General features: G+C 40.3%; 1 protein-coding gene across 4 annotated transcripts; it reads left to right on the forward strand.

Moving 5' to 3' along the window:
• The first annotated feature begins 479 nt into the window (after positions 1–479).
• On the forward strand, positions 480–24,720 carry LOC133878681 (uncharacterized). Of its 4 annotated transcripts, none has more exons than XM_062317286.1 (11): positions 480–722; positions 1,789–1,865; positions 8,364–8,452; positions 8,541–8,613; positions 8,718–8,769; positions 9,155–9,216; positions 15,153–15,216; positions 20,726–20,783; positions 20,872–20,958; positions 22,382–22,475; positions 24,439–24,720. In XM_062317286.1, the coding sequence occupies exons 2-11, from the start codon at positions 1,791–1,793 to the stop codon at positions 24,529–24,531; spliced, it is 747 nt and encodes a 248-aa protein (XP_062173270.1). In that variant the 5' UTR covers positions 480–722; positions 1,789–1,790; the 3' UTR covers positions 24,532–24,720. The 4 variants fall into 4 exon arrangements, with proteins under 4 accessions (XP_062173270.1, XP_062173254.1, XP_062173278.1 ...); XM_062317270.1 differs by having other exon boundaries at positions 8,377–8,452; XM_062317294.1 differs by having other exon boundaries at positions 8,412–8,452.
• Positions 24,721–25,072: the final 352 nt, after the last annotated feature.

The following is a 25,072-nucleotide window of genomic DNA, read 5'->3' on the forward strand; positions in this document are numbered from 1 at the left end:
TAATCCTACATGCCACAGCCCCAAAAGAAATCCCTCAACTAGACACCCAAATTGGGAAGATGGTTTTCTGCATCTTTTGTTTTCTGCAACTTGGGCTTGCGTGTGACAAAGACAACGAGGGAGAAGAAGAAAAGAAAAGAATAAAAAAAACAAAAAAAAATATAAAAAGTTATATTTTAATGTTTTGGGGAAAGAAAAAGGGAAGTTGTCGTGGGTTGTATTTTGATAGGAAACAAAAAGTAGTTTTGTTCTTGATATTTAAGAAAAATCGTTGGATAGCTTATGTGAATGCTCTAACAAACTCTTTATTATAAAAAAAAAAAAAAAAAACTCTTTATCAGCCTATTTTTTGTAAAAGAAAATAGGAAATTATCTAATTTTTTTTTTTTTATTTTAATGTAATTTTAAGAAATCAATGGAGAACGGGTTGGGTTTTTCAAACCCGTAAAATATAGGCTTGGACCCGTCTTTAACGCGTGGCCCAAATCGAAACTCACTGAGTTCTTCCCAAGATTCGAAGAGAGAAAGAGAGAGGGAGAGAGCTCGAGAGGGAGGGAAAGAGTCTCTGGCTCAATCCCAATTTCCACCACACCAACAAGCCCTAGTTTCTACTTCAAATTCTTGTTATACGAGACGAGAATGTCCAAATATCGGTTAAATTTATCCTGGATATTCTTGCACCTATTTATCTTTCAATTCTCGCCCAGGATTTCCGCCATCAGGTAATGATTTCCCTCATTTTCGATTTCTCCAATGTGTTGAATTCTGCGAGTTTCAACATTATCTGGGTTTTCTGTGCCCTGTTTGGTTGCTGGGAAAACAAAGTCTCAACGAAACGATTTTTTTTTTAATCGCTTGTTTACTCCCCGTCGGATGTTTTCCTTCTTTGGGAGCAAATTACTGGAAAAATTTGAATATCTTCGCATTCCTTTACTCCTCTTGGATTTTCTGTGCGACGAACTGACGCTTTTGACTGAAATGTTTGCAAAATCATTCAATTTCTGTACCATTTTCGAGCTGCGATTATAAGAAGTTTCCATTTGTGATGCCTTCTTATTTTTCTCTGTTTTTATTTTATTTTATTTTATTTTATTTTTTTTATCTTCGTGCTTAGTTCCTTTTGTTTCTTTGAAAAGCTCATTTTTTTGAGTGGCAAAGTTTTCACTAGTTATCTACCAAATTCAAATGGAGAGATTTGAGTAAATTGATTGTGGGTGGGAAACGATGATATTAGATTTTCTGACTGAACAAGAAGAGTGCCAATCTGAAGGAAGAGTGCATATTTTGTATTCTTTGTCACAACAAAACTTATGAAATGGGAAAAACTGTCTCTTAATTGAAACTTTAAGGAGTTGTCAGTCCCAAAATATTGTGAAAGTGGTAGGCATTTATCTAATTATTCTGCATCTTTATATGTTCATATTTACTGTTCACTCATCCCTAAAAAAAAATAATTTATTTATGTTTCTGTGTATGCACATGAGTGCATGCATTTGCCAAAGATACCAAGCATTTTTATATTTTGGAGGGAATTGCATACCTGGATATGGAAGAAGGATTATAGCTATTTGGCGTTTGAGTGGTTGTTGTTTTATGTACCGGGCATAAATCGGTTTTTTTTGTCTTCGGTTATAATCATCCAAATTGCTTCTTAGAAAACCTTTATATGGATATTTATTCATTTTTTTTTTTGCTTTCAACATATTTTTTCGCATGGGCCCTATCCCACACCATTGGTGGTAAGGTTTGATTTCTTATGGTTTGCTTTTGCCCCCTCTTCTGTTGTAGGAATGATATTGGATTTCAAGAGAATCCCATCTGCAGAAATACTGTTCAAGGAAGATATTTACTGTCTGATGACAGCGGTAAGCATTTTCCTTTTTTAAGCTTCTGTTTGACTTGTTATTATTCTCATCCTTTTTTCTGGTTAAATCATCAGAAATATTGAGATGACATTTTCTCCAACATTAGTTGCTCAAGAGATTCCCATAATAATTTAAGTCCTTTTTTATGTTGGTTGTGATGGGCAAAGTTTGGTAACAACTGCTAAATTGAAAGCTCTTACCTAAGGAGAGGTATTTAATTGCTGATTGCACCTTTCCATCATTTTGCAGATCTATTTTCTCAAGGTATTTTATCTAGGGTAATGGCAAGTAATATATCAATGTCGCATCATAAATGTTGAGGAAGTTGACATAAGTAGCCATTCATTGAATGAAAAGTCAAAACAGAACAAGTTACAGTAACCCCTGTGATGAAGAGTAGTTGACAGAATGCAAAATCATGAATCCATATTTTCATACACTCATAATATACTATCAAGTCATTGTTCCAACATAACTCTAGGGTGGATGCCAGCAAAGGAAAAAACAATATGCTATTGGGGATGAAGGTGCCACTTTCTGTTTGCTGATATGTCATTGCTGCTGTACAGATGTCCAACTGTGATGTGGTGTTTTTGTTATAGTTGTTAATTGTTACTGTATTACATCTCAATGCCAATTTGCACCTCAAGTTGCAAGTATTTGCGGATTGTCTCTCCAAAATTCCAAATGACTACATCCTTAGGGCAACATTCTTCGCAGTTATGCGCGTCCAGCTAGGGGTTCGATTTCTCATCCGTCCTCTCACATTCTCTATCTCTTTTCTAGCCTTCTGCCTGGTCCTTTAGCTTTGTATTTCGGTTTTCTGTTTCATCTGGGTGGTTCTTTGTTCGGCGATGTAGTTTTTTTTGGTTTGGTCGTCATAGTCCCGGGGGTGTCGTTGATGGATAAGGTTTTCTTAGTGGAGTCGAAGGCTTTCACCTTCTCGGTTTTGGGTGGGGCGTTGACGTTGAGGGTGGAGGAGAAGAGGAAAAATTTTCTGGGTGTGGTCTTGTTGAATGCTCAGAGCTCCGAATGGCTTGTGTTGACGTTGGAAGTGTTGTTGGGTCTCCCGACAGAGCAAGTCTTTGTGAAGTCATTTAGAGAAGGTTCGAAGGTTCTAATTGCTCGGAGAGGTGGGAATAAAGCTGGGCGCTATCTAGAGGCGACAATGCTCGGGTTGGGCGGTTGGAAAGGATCCATTGTTATCCCCGAGGGCCGTGGAGGGTGGGGGTGGCTTAAATTCTCAGACGAGCTGAGAAAGGTTGTCGATTTTTTCTCAGTTTCGGTGAGTGGCAGGCTCGGTTCCTCATCTACATCGGAGAAGAAGGTTGTGGAGGAAGATCGGCTGACTCTGGGCCTGGCTCCAAAGTGGATGGGGCCTTCTTTTGCGGAGGTTGTGAGGGCGGATTCGACCACTGTTGCGAAGAAGATGCCCATAGTGGGTGATGGTCGGTCCGGGTTAAGGGCTTCGCGGGTAACACCTTGCGAGTTCAATCTTCTTCCGGCGGTGCGGCATGCAGAGGATATTCCGAGATCGGCGGTGGATTGCTTTTCATTAGAGGCTCACCGGCTTGATATGTTGGGCAAAGACCAGATTGTATGTCCGCAGGGTAAGGACTCTCGTTTGAAATTTGAAACTCCGAGATTGCGGACGTGGCGTAAGTTGGGTTCTGGTTTTTATTTGGCTTTGGGCCGGGCCGTGGGGAGAGTTCTGATCCGATTTGCCGGGTCGGGGCTGTTTCGAAAACCTTTAGGTTTTCGCGTGACCCGAATCAAGCGGAAACCTAAAGTTTCCTGTCTGCCGCCAACCTCGCCGGAGACGACAACGGAGATGTCCTCGGGGTTGGTTTTGAATCGGATTCTTCCTGGGGGTTTGGAGGTGTCAGCGTGGGGAGATAACGAGGGCATGAGTCCAGCTTCTTCGGCTGTTGTCGGGATCTATCCTAGGCCGGAGTCCTTGTCGGCGGCAGTTACAGGGACAGTTTTAGGAACAGTCTTTTTTTGGGGGTGAGTCGAGCAGGTCCTAGGTGCCTCCGGCGGTTTCTAGTTTGAATCCAGCCTCTAATATGTTCGGTTTCCCCCCTCCTCCGGCGCCGGATCTGGGTTCTCCGGCGGGTTCTGCTTCTACTTCTACTTCTTTTAAGTTCACTCCTTTGGGGAAGCTTCAGTTTCCTAATCCCCTTTCTGCCACTCCGTCCCTCGCTGGTGCAGCTATTTTAGGAGAGAAGCTGCGTTCTCCCCTCCCTGTGGTGGCTTCTAAGCCTTTCCAGTGTTACTACAGGAGGGCGAAAAAATTGAGGGAAAAGCATTCTGTGAAGTGGAATGATGGGCTACTTTTTGACTCTTTGCAAGCTGTGAAGTTGTCAGTTGGCTTCATTGATAAGAGGGTTTCAGGTGCAGTGCCGCCAGCTGAGAAGGCGGCAAAACCTCCTGCAATAAAGAAGGCAATGACGCCAGTGAATCAGGGCCCTTTTAGGAAGGGGTTTCTCAATCTTCCCCCGATTTCAGTCCCTACCGTGGCGCTTCAGGAGGTCAACAATGGCGTGGTGGTAGGTCCTTCTTCCCCTTCGAGTGGTTGCTTGAATGGTTTCTCCCAAACTCGGAATTGGCCAGTTGGCTTTGATCATAATGGGGAGATTGTGGTGTGGGAGGAGGATGAAGATGATTATTGGGATGGTTTGCCATTAGATTGGGCGATGGATGGGGATTTTGGGGAGGAGGCTTTGGCTATTCGGGGAAGCCATGGAGGAGGAGTTTCAGTTTTTTGCGCGCCAAAAATCTAAAGGGAAAAGGGAGCTTCTAAATTTGCATAGTTCCATTAACTATGGTGACGCGAATTACCCCTCTAGGCGTAGGAAAGGCAAGGCACATATGTTGTAGGTCTGTTGTGCCTTGACGGGTAGTGGGTTTTATTGTTCTTAGTTGGGTTTTTTTGTATCTTGTTTGGTTCTTTTGTGTTCTGGGCCCTTGGTGTTGGGGTTTTTTTTGGGTTATCTTTGGTTGTTTCTGTGTATACATCCTGTGTACCTAGGGGCGCCTTACGCTTTTTTTTATAAAAGTTCTTACTTATCAAAAAAAAAAAAAACATTCTTCGCAGTTACATATATTCATGGGGAAAAAAAAAATCACATAAGGAATTTGATTTTGGTAGTGTCCTTATCAAAATCTAGGCCAAGCTTTTGTGATTCCAAATGTGTTGAAAAGCAGTTTAGACCCCAAACAATCTAAGCAACCACAATACAATAATATATCAATCCAATAAAATGTTACTGTAGTGATATAAAATCCAAACCAATAAAAACAATACTCAATCGACACATCAATAAACAAGGTTTTTGTTGACGAAGAGAAAACCCTTTTGACACTCGAAGGTAAAACCTCTCTGGGGCAGCCAAACCTATGAAATCACTAATCAAAAAGAATACTACACAGGCAATAGACACTTACATACCCTTTTGCAATGCTAAGACCATCTATGTGTAGACAAGCTCCTCACTCACCTCCCTGTCTCCTTAGTAGGCTCTTGTTCCTCATTGACCTATCTTCTTTTGGATTCCCTTACCGACCCACTGATAGACTTCAGTTCACTTGTTGATGTTGCAGCAGCAACATTGTTTGAATCCAACTCCAAGAGACCTCACTTCAAGGCATATACTATAGATGATCTCTTGGGACACAACTTTAAGCACCCCGTGTAATGAACACAATGGGTAGCGTTGCTTAGCTCACAACGCTCTCTAGTCTCCTCTAAGAGTTCTTGAAAATCGTGTCTGAGAGAGCTATTGAAATAATAAACAAAACTGCTTAAATAACAAAAGTCGGTTTCAGTTATGCATGGCGGCGTCCAGACATGGTATGGACATGTCCGGGCATGCTTAGGGTTTCACGCCTAATCAAACCATCGTGTCTGGACATGTAGCCACACATCAGGGAACATAACATTATGGAACTCCACCATGTCCGGACATCTGAGAACGCAATATAGAGCATGATTTTCTGTAAGTCACCATGTCCGGACATCAGCGAACACAACAGAGAACATGACTCTTTGGAACTTGCCATGTCCAAACATCAGGGAACATGACATTTTGTCTTCATCATGTCCTGACATGTGTTCTCCATGTTTGGACATCTGCTTCAATACTTGTCTTCTTGGGACTTGGAGAAATCTTCAACCCAGACCTAAGCACATAAACTTCCAATGTTAATTAGGATTTCCTGTTGTACATGCTGAGTAAGTGTGGGTTTGGGGGCAAATGATGCTCATGGATAGCTCATTGTATTTCCTCGGTGCGTTTCTCGGTTTTGTTGAGCGGCTCTCAGGGCTTGAAGAAAGGGGACCCTTTATCTCCTTTGTTGTTTGTCATAGTAATGGAGGCGTTGGGTAAGATGGTTTCAGTTGTAGTGAGTGGAGGTTTGTTGTTTGGCTTTTCTGTGGGGACAAAGACTGATATTTCCCATATTTTATTTGCTGATGATACTTACTTTTTTGTGGGGACGACCCAAATCATCTATGCAATTTACGGAGCTTATTCTTATGTCTTGAAGTTGTGTTGGGTTTGAAGACGGACTTAGACAAGTTGGAATTGGTTCCTATGGGAAATGTTGATAATGTGGCTAGGTTGGCTGGAATTCTGGGTTGTGGGGGCTGTGTCTTTGCCCTTGAAATATCTTGGTCTTTTTTTGGGGCTTTCTATAAGGCCAATCATATATGGGATTGTGTCATTGAGAAGATAGAATGTCGATTGAGTAGTTGGAAAATGTTGTGATGTAGGGCTGTATGCCTTGGGAGTTTTTGTGGTTTGTTTCTCGGGTCCTTAGGTTTACTTTTTTCCTGTTGCTTTGGTTGTTTGTTGGGTTTTCGGGTTAACTTTGGTTCTCCTTTGTATACCACTTGTGTACTTAGGGGCGTCTTACGCTTCATTTCTCAATAAAACTTTAATTACCTATCAAAAAAAAAAAAGAGTAGTTGGAAAATGTTGTTGTATTCATCTAAGGGTGGTAGGATTACCCTTATCAAGAGCACTTGCTCCAACTTACCTATGTACTTCATGCTCCTATTTCATCTCCTTACGAGTGTTGCAAATTGTATTGAGAAGCTACAATGTGATTTCTTTTGGGGTGGGCTAGGTGAAGAGTTCAAATATTATTTGGTGAGATGGTCCAAGGTTTGTATGTCGATCTCTGAGGGAGGGTTGGGAATTAGGAACTTGCTGAGATTCAATCATGCTTTGTTAGGTAAATGGTTTTGGTACTATGGGCTTGAGAGAGAGGCTTGATGGAGAGTGGTGGTAGACTCTAGTTTATGTGGAGGCTAGTGTTCTAGTGATCCTATCGGGGCGTATGGGGTGGGTTTATGGAAGAATATTAGGAGGGGGTTGGCGGAAGTTTTGTAGTCATTACCAAAGATTCTGGCATGTTCTTTGGTGTTGGGATACGACCCTTAAGGAAGCCTTTTCAGTTTTATTTGGTATTGCTTGCACAAATGATGCCTCTGTTGCAACTCATGCTGATTTTTTTGGAGGTGCCATTAAGTGAAACGTGAGTTTGCTAGAGCGCCTCATGATTGAAAGGTGGAAGCCTTTGCCTCGTTCTTCACGGTGTTGTATTTAGTGAGAATGAGACGGGAATAGGAGGACAAGTTATGGTGGGTCCTTTTCAAAAGAAGGTTGGTTGGTGTTAAATCTTTCTACAGTGTTATGGATTGTCATGATGGTTTCCATTTCCTTTGAAAAGTGTTCGGCGGACTAAGGTTCCGTTGATGGTGGCCTTTTTTTGTTGGTCGGCAACCCTAGAAAAGATTCTTATCATGGGCAATCTCTTGAAGCTGTGCGTCATTGTGGTTGATTGGTGTCGTATGTGTAAAAGGAATCGGGAGTCCGTGGACATCTTCTGCTTTATTGTGAGGTTGCTCGTTCCATTTGGAATGTTTTATTCAGTCGATTTGGGTTATGCCTAGACGAGTAGTCGCCTTACGCTTTTAATGATATCTCAATTACTTATTAAAAAAGAAGAAGAAGAAGCAAAATACATGTTTTGGACACCGAATGAGCCAACTAAAAACCTAACATGTGCCTTGAACAAGGGACTGTTGATCAAATTCTATTTCAAAATGGGGTTCATACCCTTTAAGTTCTCAAGTAATATGGAGATAGGATGAAGGTTCTATAGAAAGCTTTCCTACAGATCACTGGATTCAAATGGATATTTTGCTAATTATGAATCCCGATAATGTCACTTGCTACTTCTCTTGAGCTTTGTTGAGATATATAGTGTTTGTTATAGCTGCAATTGGTACCCACGTGTCCTTCAGGCTTTGGGTACTTAATCTTGCAGGCCATCCACTTATGGATGCATCAAAATTGTACTCAAGTCTGTGTTGATACTGCCAGGGTTTTATGGCTTTCATGTATGCCTTTGATTTCACTTTAGCATTTGCAACTTACAAAGGTTGCACTGTTGCATTATTACCTTTTCTTTTCCTTTGTTTCATATCAGCATATATTTGTAGGCTATGTATGTGATGCTCTACTGATGGATCCACAGTCTCGCTGCTGCCCTGGAAAAGGAGAGAAATACTCTTGTCAGTGAGTTTTTCTAAATTGGACTCTAACCTGCTTACCTTAAGTAAAACAACTTTTGGCAATCTTGCAACATTTTTTCTTCTTGTTTCAGTGGATGCAACCTTCTCTCACAGTGTTGCAACTCCTATGAGTTTTGTGTTTCATGCTGCCTAAATCCTGCACGGGTAATTTTTTGAGTGCTTGTTTTCTTTTCTTTTGTTTATCTCTTTCTTTCTTTTTCAATCAAGTATCTGCAATTTGGAATGCTTTTCTGCGATCTATTCTGCAGACACAAAAAGAACGAGTACTGAAGGTGAAGATTGCTAAGCAAGCTACCGCAGGTAAAATGCTACTTCCCTAACCAAAAAGAAAGATTAAAATTCCACTTTACTTTAGAAACATCTTCCAAGCTACCTTGCATTTTGATCTCATGTACAAGATCTTTGAGTTCAAAATTCGAAACAAATAAATAAATAAATTGTAGCTAGTTGACCTTGCATAATGAATATACGGTGTTACTAAATGTAGAACATTGGATTAAAATAAGCATTGAAGATTGAATGTGTATTGCTATGTATGACTAGGTTCTGGGTCATCCTTGATGTGGCAATTGGTCTCCTCTATTTGTCAAGTGGATATGAACTGAGTTTTTTTTTTTTCAACGATATAGCTACCCTTTTTGTCGAGTTTCTTTAAGCGTGATACATATCCACAATTTTCTTGCAGTGACTTATGCAAGTGTATTTGATTTCTGTGCTGGGAGGTGCCGTCATAATTCTGAGAGTGTGGTAAGTAATACTCCTGTGATCTGATTGTTGTTTCCTCTAGAGGATGGTCTTCAATATTTTTAACTTGGAAAATGTTTTTTCTTTTCTTTTATAATTAAAATAGTAAGCCCCATCAATTGAAGTCAATCTTTAGGCTATATATTTTTTTTTTATAAGTAATAAAAGTTTTATTACAAAAGCATAAGGCGCCCTTAAGTACACAGGAACAATCAAACCAGTCTACAAAAGGAAACCCAACAAAATTGCAAGAACCTAAAGCCCTCAAACCCGAAACCCACATAGATCACTTAACGCTATAACATGTGAGCCTTGCCTTCTTTCGATGAGAGGTTGCGCTAGCATCGTCGTAATTAATGGAGCTTTTTAGATTCAACAGCTCTCGACTTCCTTTGGTCTTTGGACACGCAACTTTCCCAATGAAAATCCTATTCAATGGCATCCAAAATCGCCAAGGACATATCCTCATCCTCAACACCATCCAACGCCCAATCCAAGGGCATGCCGGGAGGAAAAACACCCAAAGGGACATGGAGTCTCCATCCTCCTTATCCCAAACCTTGTTGCCCTGATCCCACACAATGATCTTCCTAGATGAACCAAAACCTATCGGCCACTTCTGAGATTGAATCAAACCATTGAAAACCTTACCCAAAAGGGTGGGAGCCCCTTCCACCCCATCTTCCTTTAGAACCAGAGTTGATGACGACACGACCGACACGTTAGACGATAGATGAGGAGAAACTTGCATTGCAGGACTCGATTTGAGGAAACCCTGCTGAAGGAAACCCCTCACTGGAGTAGAATGCTTAACATTAGCCTTCACAGAATCTGTCACTCCATCAAAATCCAGCACTAGAAGCGCCGCAACCACCGATACTTACTTGGCAAGAAGACAGTCCCCCATCTTCGAGAGTTGCAATGGTTCAGTCTCCATTGGGATCAAGGGATCCAAACCAGCCCCTCCCCCACCTGGCGCCAGCGTGGGTTGGACCATGACCCCGACCGAGGGCTAAGAAAGAACACCCCAAGATTGCGCCTTCGGAACACCCACCACAGCCTCTGCAAGCAGAGAAACATCCAATTGAGCTACACTGCCTTTCTTCGCTTTTTGGTAATGTCTTTGCTCCTGCTTTGAATCCGACGGGTAGATAGGTGCCCCACACCTTGACATCACTGGACAAGAAGAGCCAAGTCGAGCACCCAAAGCAGCAGCCCCCGAAGAATAGGCATCAAAGGAATCAGACCCATCTACAATGAAATTTGACACTGAAAAAAACTCCTCAGTACCCTAGAATTCCTTTTCATCCAAAACCAACGAAGGAATAGCACCGAACTGAGTGCACAAAAGGCAACGGAGCAGACACATGCTGAAAAGAATTCGAAACAGATTAGCCCAAATCTGCCAGCGAAGTAGAAAAATCAGAAGTCAGAGCAGAGAAACCAGGAACTGCTGGCGTCGGAGAAGAATCTGAACAAGTGGCTTCGAGAAAATCAAACCCACCAACAAAGCCTACTAGCTCTGAACGCCCCTCAAACCTGAGATAAGTAGCTGAGGAAGACAACTTCTTCGGGAAGAGAGGGGACTTACAGTGCACAGAAGGCACCAAACCAACGCCTGACGCACCCTAACGAGAAACCCACGTCTACTGACGACAGAATGATGAGTTCAACTGTAGAAGATGTTGGACCATCACCTGAAGAGCAACCCACGGCAAGAAACTTCTCCAAAACAGCCGCTGGAGAGGAAGCTACGTGCACAGACGGCACCAGAAACACATCTGACGAACAACCCAAATCTACTGGCGCTGGAGAAGAGATGTTTGTTTTATGTTCTAATTCACCAAAATTTGAAATTCGCATGCTTGGCACGTTTTTAGTTAAATTAATAATATATACTGCACTATATGTAAGCTGTTGAATATGGTGATAACGTGATAAAAACGTGTTATCTTGTCACCAAGGACCTCCTGATGTGACCACCCTTAGAGGGCCATTATAGGTGCTCTTGGTATTTTCTCTAATGATTTTAGGCTCCATGAAAAGAAAAAGGATCTATTGTGGTTATTGAGTGGTGTTGTATGTGTAAAAAGAAGGGGGAGTCTATTGATCATCTGTTACTTCATTGCGACACCGCCCGTGAGCTTTGGAGTTTTATGTTTTCTTTATTTGGAATTGAATGGGTCATGCCACAATCGGTGCTGGGTTTGTTGACTACTTGGGGTGCTTCTCGAGGGCATGGCCTAGCAAAGAATGTTTGGCGTTTAGTTCCTCACTGTGTTTTGTGGAGCATTTGGAGGGAGCGGAATGCGAGGCTTTTTGAAGATGTCGAGACTGGAATGGTAGTATTAAGGAAGCGTCTTCTTAACACGCTATATCTATGGATAGCACCCCATCTTTGCCACCTAGGTGTTTCTACTTTTGTGGACTTTCTTAATTTATTAGTTGTTCCTCCCGTTTAGGGGCTCTCTTGTATACTTCCCGTGTATTAGGGTTGCGCCCCTCTGCGCTTTTTATTGAATTTTAAATTACTTATCAAAAAAAAAAGAAAGAGAGTTAACGAGTTCTAGTTTAGAGGGTAAAATCGTGGATTCGAGACCCTTCGGATACATGTGTAACTTATCAATGAAAAAGAAAAGAAAAGAAACATGTATTAAGACATATGATAATTATTTTACATTTATTTTGAGTTTCTTTCACTTGTGCCTCAAATGCTGGTCCAAAAATCTTTGCTTATGTTCTTTTGACTGAATGGAATCACCTTTTTGCTAACAAGGGGTAGAGAGCGAGGCCATGGGTTCAATCCAATATGTAGTTATCAGTTGTATTTACCTATAAAAATGAAGTGGGTCATAAAATCTTTGTTCATTCGCATGATGAACATTAAGGTCACATAGGAATAATAAAAGTTTGTAGTAGTCATTTTGATTGCCCAAATGACCTATTTTTTTTTTTTTTTTTGATAAGTAAGAAAAACTTTATTAAAGAAAGCGTAAGGCGCCCCTAAGTACACAGGAACAACCAAAGCTAACCCGCAAAAACCTACAATACCAAGGCCCCAGAAAACCCAAAAACAAACTACAAAAGGACCCAACTAAGAACAAGACTACCCACTACCCGTCAAGGCACAACAAGCCTACAACATGTGTGTCTTGCCTTTCCTACGCCTAGAGGGATATTTTGCGTCACCGTAATTGATGGAGCTACGCAAATACAAAAGCTCTATTTTTCCTTTAGACTTCTGGCGCGCAATCAACTGGAACTCCTCTTCCATGGCATCCTGAATAGCCATGGCCTCCTCCCCAAAATCTCCATTTATCACCCAATCTAAGGGCAAACCATCCCAATAATCATCTTCTTCCTCCTCCCACACCACAATCTTCCCGTTATGATCAAAACCGATTGGCCAATTCTGGGATTGGGAGAAACCATTTAAGCAACCACTTGAAGGGGAGGAAGGACCTACCACCCCGCCATTGATGACCTCCTGAGGCGACGCGGAAGGGACTGAAACTATCGGGAGAAGGTTGAGAAACTCCTTCCTAAAAAGGCTCTGATTCACTAGCGTCTCTGACTACTTCATTGTAGGAGGCTTTGCCGCCTTCTCCGCTTGCGGCTCTGCACCTGCAACCCTCTTATCAGTGTAGCCAACATATATCTTTACGGCTTTCAGGGAATCAGAAAGTAGTACATCATTTCACTTTACAGATTGTCCTTCCCTCAGTTTTTTTGCCTTCCTGTAGTACATTGAAAAAGCTTAGAAACCACCTTGGGGAGGGGAGAACACAGCTTCTCTCCCAAAGCAGCTGCTCCAGCGAGAGACGGAGGGGCAGAATAGGTTTTAGGAAATTGAAGCGTCCCCAATGGAGTGAACTTAAAGACAGGATCTGAAGAAGGAGCAGGATCTGCCGGAAAACTCAGATCCGGTGCCGGCGAAGGGGGGAAACCGAATACTTTAGAGGCTAGAGTCCGGTTAGAAAACATCGAAAACACCTGGGAACTGCTCGACTCACCCTCTGGAGAAGACTTCGTCCTTGTAACTGCCGCCGACGAGGGCTCCGACCTAAAAGAATCCTCAACAAAAACTGATGAAGCTGGATTCACGCCCTTTGTGGCTCCCAACGCTGTAACCTCCAAACCCCCAGGAGGAAGCCGATTCAGAATCAACCCAGAAGATACCTCCGTTGTCGTCTCTAGCAAAGATGGCGGCGGACAGGAAACTTTATGTTTCCGCATGAGTCGGGCCACGCGGAAACCTAAGGGTTTTCGATTCAGCCCCGACCCGGCAAACTGGTCCTGAACTCTCCTTACAGCTTGGCCTAATGCCAAATAAAAATCGGGACCCAACTTATGCCACGTCCGCAGTCTCAAATTTTCAAAAATCAAACGAGAGTACTTACCCTACGGACGAACATGCTGGTCTTTGTCCAGCAGATCAAGCGGATGAGACTCCAACGAGAAGCAATCCACCGTTGATCTTGGATCAGCCTCTGCATGCCACACCGCCTGAAGAAGATCAAACTCCCAAGGTTCCGTCAACGAAGCCCTTAACCAGGAACGACCCCCACCCACTATGGGCAACGCCTTCACAGTAGTGGTCGAATCTGACCTTAATACCTCCACAAAAGAAGGCCCCGTCCACTTTGGAGCCAAGCCCAGAGTTGGTTGAACATCCTTCACAACCTTCTTCTCTGATGTAGAAGAGGAACCGAGCCCGCAACCCACCGAGACTGAGAGAAAATCTACAACCTTTCTCAGCTCGTCGGAGAATTTAAGCCATCTTCACCCTCCACGGCCCTCGGGGATAAGAATGGACCCTTTCCGACCGCCCAACCTGAATGTTGTCGCCTCTAATATGCGCCCAACTTTATTCCCACCTCTCCGAGCAATCAGATCTTTCGATCCTTCTCTGAATGACTTAACAAAATCTTGCTCTTCCGGGAAACCCAACAACACTTTCAACGTTGACACAAGCCACTCGGAGCTCTGAGAATTCAAGATTACCACACCCAGAAAATTTTTCCTCTTCTCCTCCACCCTCAACGTCGACGCCCCACCCAAAACCGAGAAGGTAAAAGACTTCGACTCCACTAAGAAATTCTTATCCATCTGACGACACACTAAGACGACCAACCCAAAAAAACTACATTGCCGGAAAAAGAACCACCCAACAAAACAGTTACATTTGCACCACATGGGTCTTGAACCTATGACCTTGCCCTCCACCCCATTTTCAAGGGAGGAAGTAACATTTCAGACCTTTGATATCCTGTCTTCATTTCTTCTTACCAATTAAACTTAGAAAGATTGGTTTTCCAAGGGAAACTGATGCCAAAACCTCCTCTCTTACTTTTAGTCCCAGATATATAATGTATTTTGATAAATAATCAGTCCTAGATATATAAGGACTTGATATAAGAATGTTATGCTTAGTCAACATTGAGGAAAGATTACATATAACAATGCTTTTAGATTTTAATGTGCCTAGTTTTCATGATTTTCTTGTCTTTCTAGCTAGGTATTTCTCCTATATACTCCATGTGTACTTGAACTGTGCCTTTGTGATTTTAATGATATTTCATTTACTTATGAAAAAAAAAAAAAGAATTTGAGGAAAGATCACATAAGTTCCTCATCTTATTGCTTTTACTTGATGAACCATGAGGGAACATAAGGTACTAATTTAATTGCTTTTTACATGATTGACGGGGGGGAGCTCCTCGATTGATAAGAACAAAAATTACAAAAGTAAATAATTTAACTGACAATACCAGCTTTACCCAACCGTCTTACCATCTGAGTTTAACTCACATGTTCACCTTATTAAAATGCTGATGTGGATGATAAAATTTGTACTCTTTCTTGATATGATTGGGAAACACAATAGTGTTATGTTTTCAATACGATGATACCATTTTAAATGATTTTGAACATTTCAGGTTCATGAAAATGCTTATCTTAGCGAGTTCCATCACTGCTTTTCTCTGTTGTCGAATTCTTCGGGTGAGTCCAATATGAAGTTGGTAATCATGATTTATTTTGAGTGCACTTCTTGAACCACATCGGTTTACCCATTGAGTTGTCATTGGCCATATGTGCATACATTAAAAGACACTATAATAACTTAGATAATGGCCATTTACTTATTAGTCACATTTAAAGATAAAATGTAGAGAAAATGTGTTAAATAACTACAATATGGAGCAGTTCATCTAGCCTTTTTTTTATGGGGGGTGGGGGAGGGGTGCCATGAACTGTAGATTATGCTTTTACAGATTTACTATTCTCCATCCTATATATGAAGCAGCAAAGTTGAGTGCATCATTCAAACAATGGCACTATTTGTAGAGTTTATATCTAAATTTTGTATTTGTGTTTAACAAATAAAATGATTGCTCTGCTTTTCTGTAGAAAGCAAAGAAAAATGAAAAACACAAAAGAAAAGGTTTTTTTCATTAACTTTAGTTATTATAATTGAATAGCACTGCATTTAAGGGATCAATATAGGATAATAATTTGAAGGCATCCTACAGTACATAGACTTTGAAGAAAGATTTTTGCACCATTTTGTTAGTGCAATTAGAGTACTTGCCTTGCTTTTCAAAAAACAAAAAGAAACAAAAGCAAGAGGCAGACAGTTGGTCGCGAACAGAAGAGAAAGTAATTGCCACTAAAAGCAAAGTTTATGCTAAAGCCCTGTGTTTCCCAATATAAAAACGCTTGGTTTTTGAGCTTTGATTTCTTGGAAAGGGTTATGTTTGCATATCTTACATGACTGGCCATTTGAAATGAAGACCACTGATGACATAAACGAGAAAGATTTACATGACATAAGAGTGAAGTGACTAGAGGGAGCCCTAAAATAACATATGCATAAGTAATAGGAACAATGCAGAGCATGACCTTAGATAGGATAGAATGGTGAAAAAATACATGCTGCTGACCTCAACTACTTGATAAAGTTTTCATAAAGCCACTCCAATTAGTTGGGATTAAGGCTTAATTGTGTTGAATACTCAATAACAAAAGCAAAAGAAGTTTGACCATCCGGAGCCTTAGAGAAAAAGAGGTTGGGACTGGCATGCATATATATATATATATATATACACCCCTGGTTCAGCACCAAACCAAAGGAAAAAGACATGATTATCATCTCCAAATCATAGGCAAAACATGGAAAAACTCTTCAATTGATTCAACATTTTTACATCTTTATGAATCCACTGATGTGGATTTTGTTCAACTTAGGGACTGTTAGTTAGTTGAAGTGGACCAAGCAATGATCATGCACATCTCCCACAAAATTAGAAGCTGAATTATGATTAAATATTGGCTTTGAAAAGCTGTTTGCTTGGTTTTTCGAGGAAGTGGGGCAAAAGTCATAAATTCTGGTTTGAGGCCTCTACAGTTTGCATATTGGAATGGGAGATATCGATACTGGATAATGCTTATGTTCCTTCATGGACTTACTATTCTAAAAGGATACTAGCTTATAGAAAAATATATATATTTCATACAAACAAAATAAAAACATTAAGCTATAAAATTGAATAATTTAAGCTATAATGATCATGGAGATTACTGGACAACGACAGTGAATGAAGAGAATATATTTTATTCCGAATGCAAAACTAACAGGAAAAAGGAAAACCAGGTTCTCCTTTTCAACACAAAGGCATTCCCTACTTCTTAAATTGCACCACAGACTAAAAACGAAAACTTTTGTAAGCTGAAATCAATATAAGATTGGATTGTAGTTTAATAAAGAGACACAACCCCTTGAGGGCCTCCATGTGCTGGGCTGAAATGGGAAACTGAGCAGAATGGCTGAACTTAACCAGAACAGCCTGAAATCTTTGGTGAGATGGAATGGGATGGTTAATTATTCTCGTTTGATCATGGTGTGAAATTCTCTGGCTATTCCAACTGGAATGGATTGGACAGATAACATTGAGTGGGGACCGCCATCTCACATGGCTTTACCAAATATCACGTGCCAAAATTTAAACTTTATTAAATATGATTAGAAACCTAGCTTAATCACCATCAGATGAGTAGTAGTTTTTGGTTTCCAATCACCAATTCAGCGATCAGTCGAGGTTCAAGACTTGGAATTTACTATGTAAAGTGGTAAATATGCCCCTAGGGTCATTGGTCAGCTTGGACAGTTTTGAGGGAAATCTGGCCACGAAACCGACCCTTTAATTTTGGAAAATGACCAACTGAACCTCATCATCAAAGGCTAACTAACCGAGCATCAGTGTAGTTAGTCTTGTCGATGCAGTTAGTCAGTTTTCTAGGTTCTGGTACAGATCTCGAAGTGTTAACAAATTTGAGGGAGACAATGGTGGATCTAAAAGAAACTAAGACGGATTGACCAAAAAGCCAGCAAGATCATCAAAGATTTGATCGTGCAGCATTGAGAAGAGAGACGTGTGGCAATGGAGGGGCAGAGAGGTCTGTGCAACGTTTAAAGCTTCAGATTGACGGATTTGAATGTAATATCATAGAGGTGAGCGACCATGAGAGCTTGTAGAGAGAGAGTGAGGCTCAGAGAGAGAGAGAGAGAGTAAGGGATATAATCTAGGGGTATTCTAGGAAGATATAATATATGGGTAAATAGGTAAATTAGCTAGGAAGAATTAGTTAGGATATGCTTCTAGAAGATGCTTTAGTTAGTTATTTAGAGTCTATAAAAGGGAACCAAATATGAAAAGAAAGGCATGAAATGAATATTACAGAAATTGATTCCCTTAGGAGAATTGCTGTTCTCAAATCAGCTTGGAGACTTGGGTATCTCGAATAGCCTATTATCTTGTTCTTATTTCCTCATCATCAATCCATAATTCATCATTTCAATCTCATTTCCATACAAAAATCCCAAAATATACACAAATCCAAGAAAGGTACATAACAAGTGGTATCAGAGCCATTCCTTCCTCACCCACGGCTTCCACCGTCTCTGTCTCCCTCACAATTTTTTTTCCCCTCTCATTTCTACATTTTGTAATTTCTTCCATGGCAACTCTGTTGCACCATCACGATATCCTTCTTTCTCGACCAAATCGATATGCAGGGATGAGCCAAAATCTACTCACGCATAAGCTGTTGGAGTCATTAGATCAGCTCTAAAACACCCTGACGCAATCAAGGGAAAACGCACGCCATTTTGGGCGTAAGTTGGACACTCTTCGTGAGATGGTGCACGAACTCGAGGAAGACGACGACTCACACACCGAGCAATTTAAATCGGCAGCACCGACTCTCATTTCGTATGCCTCAGAAATTCAGCGCACGAAGTTACCTCCACCATTGTGGAGCTCTGTCCATGAAGATGCAAACAAGGAGTGTCTTCCCACGGCGACACCGGTTCCTGAAAAGCAGTGCCCAATGCTACCTGAACCTTTGGGCGCTCTCCATTTGATTGGCGTCCTCAATGCCGGGAGTTTCGTGCCAGCCACGAAGCTTGCGCCCGTAGACGAGCCGTCTGTGATGGTGGTGCCGGAGCCGACTCCATTACAGCCGATTGGCGTCCTCCACGATGCGGTAGCCGACTCCATTATAGCTGGGCGTGTAGCTCTGTCCCCGCCGAGAAGGACACTGACCACATCGCCTCTGCCGTTGGCAACTACCCTGAGGTCCCCGACGGCTACGTTTCAAATCCGGTGCTCCTTGGAGTTTTGGATCCAAACTGCCGTCTTCAAACACCGATGGCGTTGGAAGTTTTCTTGGTGGTGGCCAATGTGGGTGCCGATCACTGGAGGCACGAGCCTCCGCTACCTTTCACGTAAGAAGCCGACGTTTGAAAATCCAGACCTTTCTCCCGATCCTTGCGTGAACGACCCGGCCGGCACTTCTTTCGCCCAGCAGCGAGGAGGAAGATGAGGGGTGCCACCCTGGCCATGGCGGCAGAAAGGTTTTGCCTGGGGGTCATTTTCAGGAGCTTCCGGAAGGTTCCAGATTAACCGTCTGGAGCTTGGATCTTGGGCAGTTTTGGAGCTCCACGTGGCAGGAGCTGGAGCAAATGAAGTCTTGGACAGTTTTGCCCTTTGGGAGGCATTCCTTTCTAGATGCACATCTGTTACAAGGGAGTGGGCTTTCCAATTGGTTGGCCTTATGTTTTGGGTGATGTGTGGACCAGCTGTGGGCCACTTGAGTACAAGGCAGCTGAGGGAGATTGGGCTTTGCAATTTTATGGGATAGTGCAAGGGATGCTGTGTCGGCCAGCAATAATGGAATTTTTAATTCCCTTAGATAGCTTAATTGTTTGGTTTATTTTTTCTCTTGTATTTTTTTAAAACTTGCACCTCGTGGGCGAGGTGCTTAAAAGGAGTGGAGAATGTAAGGGATATAATCTAGGGGTATTCTAGGAAGATATAATATAGGGGTAAATAGGTAAATTAGCTAGGAAGAATTAGTTAGGATATGCTTCTAGAAGATGCTTTAGTTAGTTATTTAGAGTCTATAAAAGGGAACCAAATATGAAAAGAAAGGCATGAAATGAATATTACAGAAATTGATTCCCTTAGTAGAATTGCTGTTCTCAAATCAGCTTGGAGACTTGGGTATCTCGAATAGCCTATTATCTTGTTCTTATTTCCTCATTATCAATCCATAATTCATCATTCCAATCTCATTTCCATACAAAAATCCCAAAATATACACAAATCCAAGAAAGATACATAACAGAGAGAGAGAGAGAGAGAGAGAGAGAGAGAGAGACCAGATTTGCAGGGGGAAGAGTTGAGGGTTTAGGGTGAGAGAAAGAGAGAAGGTGCAGTAGCAAAGAAGTATGTGAGGAAAAATAGGGTCAAAAACGGACTAATGAATGGGTGTGCAAGTCTATCAAATTTTGGGGGCAACTCCAATGGTATTTTTCCTCACATATTAAAATGGAAAGAGAATAAGCATAGGGCAGTCTTTTTGGTTTTTGTTAGTGAAGAGCTTTTTCCAATATGTGAAACCACATCACACCACGGGAGTATTGGAAACTGGCTGAGACTGGTCGATACAGACCAGTGCAGTTGGATTCATCGGTTTTTTTAGTGCCGTAATCACCCCTATATGCTTGAAAAGGGCATATGCTGCTATGCTAAAGACTTGGAATAAGACTCAGAATACTTCATGTAAAAAGTGCCACGATATGTCATTGGAAAAGTTTCTGTATCCTAATACCTCATTACTTATTTGGGTCTCATCCTACGTACATATTTTTGAAAGAAATATAAGAACGAAGATAAGAGTCATGCTAATGGCATATTACCTCATTAAGCAGTCTAGCACCTGTGTGCGCATGTCAAACGTTGCAAATGCAGAAGCAAGGTCCTTTTCTTTATTTACTTATTTGTTTAGGAATGGGAGAATCCTCATTTTGTATATGATGTTTCGGGTTGTTTTTCCTACAGTTATGTAGTGATACCTTCTTGAAACCAAGATTTATCTTTTAGAGTGGATGCCCTGTACATTTATTTCAGATTTGAATTTTGTAAGTTTTGAACTTGCATTGCAACAGGGGCCAGTAATTCTTATCTTGAAGGAATGCTGAATGGAATTAATGTTATTGTTGGAAGGTGAGTTATCTTGGTGATTTGTTTCTTGAGTTTAATATTTTGATTTCCAACCTTAACTTATTCTTTGAACTCCTCATTTGGGTGATAGACAAAGTGAGTCATGCAATTCAGTTTGCAAGTCAAATGGACAATCATGCGTCCCAAATAAGCTCTTGGTGCTTAATCAATGTGACATGTAAGTCATCTATTATTTATTTTTTCTATTTAAATGTTATTGTTTTCCAAAATATGTTGCTGAAATTGCTCCAAAGTTCAATATACTTTGTGTCAATGATCTTTATGCAATTGGTGGGATGACATTATGTGAATTCAGGCGCTTCTTTCCTGAGAGCATAAGCTTAAAACATAGAGAGAAGAAAAAAGAATGTTATTCTCTGTGACTCAAAGAGACATGGGTAAGAAACCAGAGAACAGTACTAAAAGGATTTCGTGATTGTAAAAACAATCCCAAAAAAATAAAAAATAAAAAAATAAAAGGAATTACAGAAAAATAAAAGAAAATAAGGGTTTCTTGATTGTGAAAATAATCTTAACCAAAACAAAGGAAATAACAGGGAAATAAAAGAACTAAAAAAATAGAAATAAATAAATTACAAAAAATATAAACAAAAAGAAAGACTTAGCCTAGAATCTAACAATTGACGTTAGCCTATTAGCTCTGATACCATGAAAGAAAAGATAATGCTATAAAAATATAAAATGAAAATGCGGAAATAATAAAATAAGAACAAGAAATTTACGTGGTTTAGTCTATGACCTATATCCACAGGATAAAGCCCAAATGGCTACATTATGCTTTTATTAAATGATTGAATACAAAGAATGCTCTCTTATTTATAGAGAGGAGAATAGGAACGAGCCTTCTATCTTAGCAATGTGGGACAAGAGGATGAGGCTTTTATACAAACCAATGTCCAAAGCCTCTCCTCACTTGGGCAATGTGAGACAACCAACATATTATCTCTAACAATTATCTCTTATTTTTTGCAATTGAATTACTTGACCTAAACATATTATTATATTCTACTTTATGAAACCTTTTTGCTGTACCTCTTTTTTTGTTTAGGGAGGGGGGAGGTTAGTGTTTGACCGTGGCTTTCTTTCTTCCCTTTTCCTTATTTCTTGGACAAAGGAAACAATTTTATGGGGCATTTGGGTCTAATATGGTTTTTATTAGTTTTATAAATTCTGCAGAACGTATCAATGTTCAATATATTGTTCAGTTCCAAATGAAATAATTACATCCATTGCATGTCTTTGATCGCTGATAATAATTCAGGATCGCATCTTTCAACCTGTTAATAGTATCTATGTGGATCTCTCTTTTCTTACCTTTTTCTCTTTGTGGATACCGTTATGATATTATCTTTCTTTTTCAATGATTGATTACGGCCAATGAATTTTTTCGTCAAATGTCATAGGGTTAATGATGCTTGGAACCAGTCTTCTATTGGATGATAGGATGTTAGTTGTCTAATAATTTCCATTATAGCAAACAAGAATATGATGCAATGTGGCTCTCTCTTTAAAAGTTAACTGCTCTTGTTTTCTATCAGATTTATATCAATTGCCAACTTGTTTTAATTCTTAATGAACAGTATGCAGAAATATCAGAGCTGCAAAGGAGGTTGCTTGGCAAGTATTGGAGCCGATCAACCTGCTGAAGTTGTTGATGACGCCCCTAAAAATCTGGTATTCTTACTCTTCTGCATTAGAGTTTTCATATTTCTATACTTGTCTTTTCCCAGATAATAATCAGTGTGTTTGGCAACACTCTCATCTCCCTCTCTATTTTTTTTCACTTCCAAAAAGTCAAATCCAAAACATTCCAACTTTTTTTTCACTTTTTACATCACATCAATTATTTTTTATTACTATTCAAATAAAAAAACTCACTACAAAACAAAACTTTTTCACTTTTCTATAAAACTTTTTTATACTTTATATCACATCAATCGCTTCTTACTACTATTCAAACAAAAATTTTACGACAACCATTTACCAAACACACCCAACAACCGAGCGAAAGTATGTTTTATTTCTGTATAGAAAGGGATTATTGTAGTAGTTAGAGAAGAATCAATATTATGAGACAGGCAGTCTATGGCTTGTCAGCACTTCTTTTCTGTCTCTCTGTCTCTGTCTCTCTCTAAATCTTAATCATTGAGCATTGCTACATCCTAGAATGCTCTAAGTAGCAATGGTCATCTCGTGTAGGATTTTGGAGCACCTGTACACTGTCTCAGACAACATATGATATCTTTTTTTCTTTTCTCTTGGGGGAGAGAGGGGTGGGGAAGGGGGGGTGGGAGGAGGGTAGGGGGTGTGAATTCTCATATTTTCTTCTTCTGTTAATACAGAAGACAGTGATCTTTTTATATATTCTTATTGTATATCCATGCTGCTCCCATTACAGTTCATCTGTGATCCACATCTCATTCCTTTAACATAGATTTTGTATTATATAACACATGAGGCCGCACCTGTGAACGTACACAGAAAGTGCGCATATATATATGTATTTATAAGTCCTTGGTTGGTAAATTAGGGCACAATGGACTTGAATAGCCTAAAAGTACAAATGCGATGCATTTGATATACATCATAAAAGTAGCTTCATTTTGGAAAACAAAAAACAAAAAGAAAATAAGAATGGAGGAAAGAAAAAAGGAAAAAAAAGGAAGTGATTGACTTGACTCATCACTTATGGCCTGATTGGATGGAGGGGTTTGGGGGAAAGGAGAGTAAAGGAGGGAGAGTTCCCATCCTTTGATTGAATTGAGAATAAAGGTGAGAGAGGAAGAGTAATTCTACCTCCTAGACCCACTTTTAGAATCCATGCAATAGTGCGCAGATTTGGTGGAGGAGGAGGTGAAGTTAATGAATTTATTGTATAACAATTTTGCCCTTCAACTGGCCAGTAAGAAGTAAAAGGTGAGATAGGGTATAATGGTAAATTAATTTCATTTTACGCCTTTCCTCTTGTAACACCCAATCAACGTGGGAGACAACTTCTGTTGCAAGACTATGGTATATTAATAGTACAATCAACCCCAAGGGGTTGGCTCAAGTGGAGAGGGTATTGGTCTTTGTGGTAGTCCCATGAGGTCTAAGGTTCGAATCCCTTTGGGGGCAAACAATTCATTGGGGCTAGTTCGCTGGCGAAGTCAGAGTATTACCCGATACGTGTGGAGGGGACGCTTTACACGGATCCGAGGTGTAAAAGTCCATGGGCCTTACTCACTCTCAAAAGACGCCTTGAGAGAGGATGAGACACCATGGCTGATAAAGTCCCCAGGTCATGTATCTCTTGCGATGTGGGACACTTTAACATGAGGTTTACCTGACAAGGTTGGATACACTAAGTGGCGCTGTGTTGGAGGAGTTCTCCTCGTCATCAAAAAAAAAAAAAAAAAGTACAATCAAAATGATATCTCATCCTAAGTGTGGTCAAACTCTTTTCCTGACTTTGTTTTTCCATGGAAACATAGGGAACTAGACTCTAGTATTTGTGCTTTGAAGTTCGCTTTTAAGAATACATGAGCATATGCATCTAAATTGAAATCATTGGACAAAATTATGGAACTCATATCATATCATTGAATTTTATTTCATTTAACTAAGCATTATCTTTCTATTCATCTACGAATTTCAGAATCCTGGAGCATGCTTGTTTACTCGAGCTCAATCAATGCTTTCTTGTGATGGTTCACATCCTTATACCAGGCGACTTTGCCCCTGTGCATAGTGTGCATGTTTTTGGTGAGTTTTTGTTGCCTCAGTATATATTAATACACCGTATCATGGTATATGTGGTGAGAAGGTTTTTATTCAACATCAGCCTTGTATAGATATTGCGGATTTCCAGTGAAACTACGAGTTTTAGAATTTATGCGTTCAAAATTTTTTAAGTAAAAAAACGTTAATTTTATCGTTAGTAGTTAACTATCTGTACGTACGTTTGTGCGGGGAGACATCTTGCAAAAGTAGATATACATAGAGCTTTAAATTTGGCTGTATGCATACCTTCTTTTTTTTTTTTTTTTTTTCATAGAAAAAGGGTTGTGAGATAGGGTATAATGGTAAATCAATTTGGCTGTAAAATAGATGTATTGTCTTTTCGTAGCATAGAAGATATATTCACAACCTTTTTTTTCTTTGTTTCGCTGCTTGGCAGAAAATTTAACATCCCCATATCCTTGTATACTAGAATAGTAAGAATTGTTTTCCCCTCTTTTTTTGCTATTGTTTTGATTTGGTTCGGAGAAAAGGGATGGAAGGGTTTCATC

The sequence above is a fragment of the Alnus glutinosa genome, chromosome 1 (genome assembly GCF_958979055.1).
Source record: "Alnus glutinosa chromosome 1, dhAlnGlut1.1, whole genome shotgun sequence".
In the NCBI taxonomy this organism is placed as follows: Eukaryota; Viridiplantae; Streptophyta; class Magnoliopsida; order Fagales; family Betulaceae; genus Alnus; species Alnus glutinosa.

Coding starts and splice junctions, on each gene's coding strand:
- LOC133878681 (XM_062317270.1), top strand. CDS start 640: ATGTCCAAATATCGGTTAAATTTATCCTGGATATTCTTGCACCTATTT. Junction 8,614..8,717: donor GCTGCCTAAATCCTGCACGG/GTAATTTTTTGA, acceptor TCTATTCTGCAG/ACACAAAAAGAACGAGTACT. Junction 9,217..15,152: donor GTCATAATTCTGAGAGTGTG/GTAAGTAATACT, acceptor TGAACATTTCAG/GTTCATGAAAATGCTTATCT.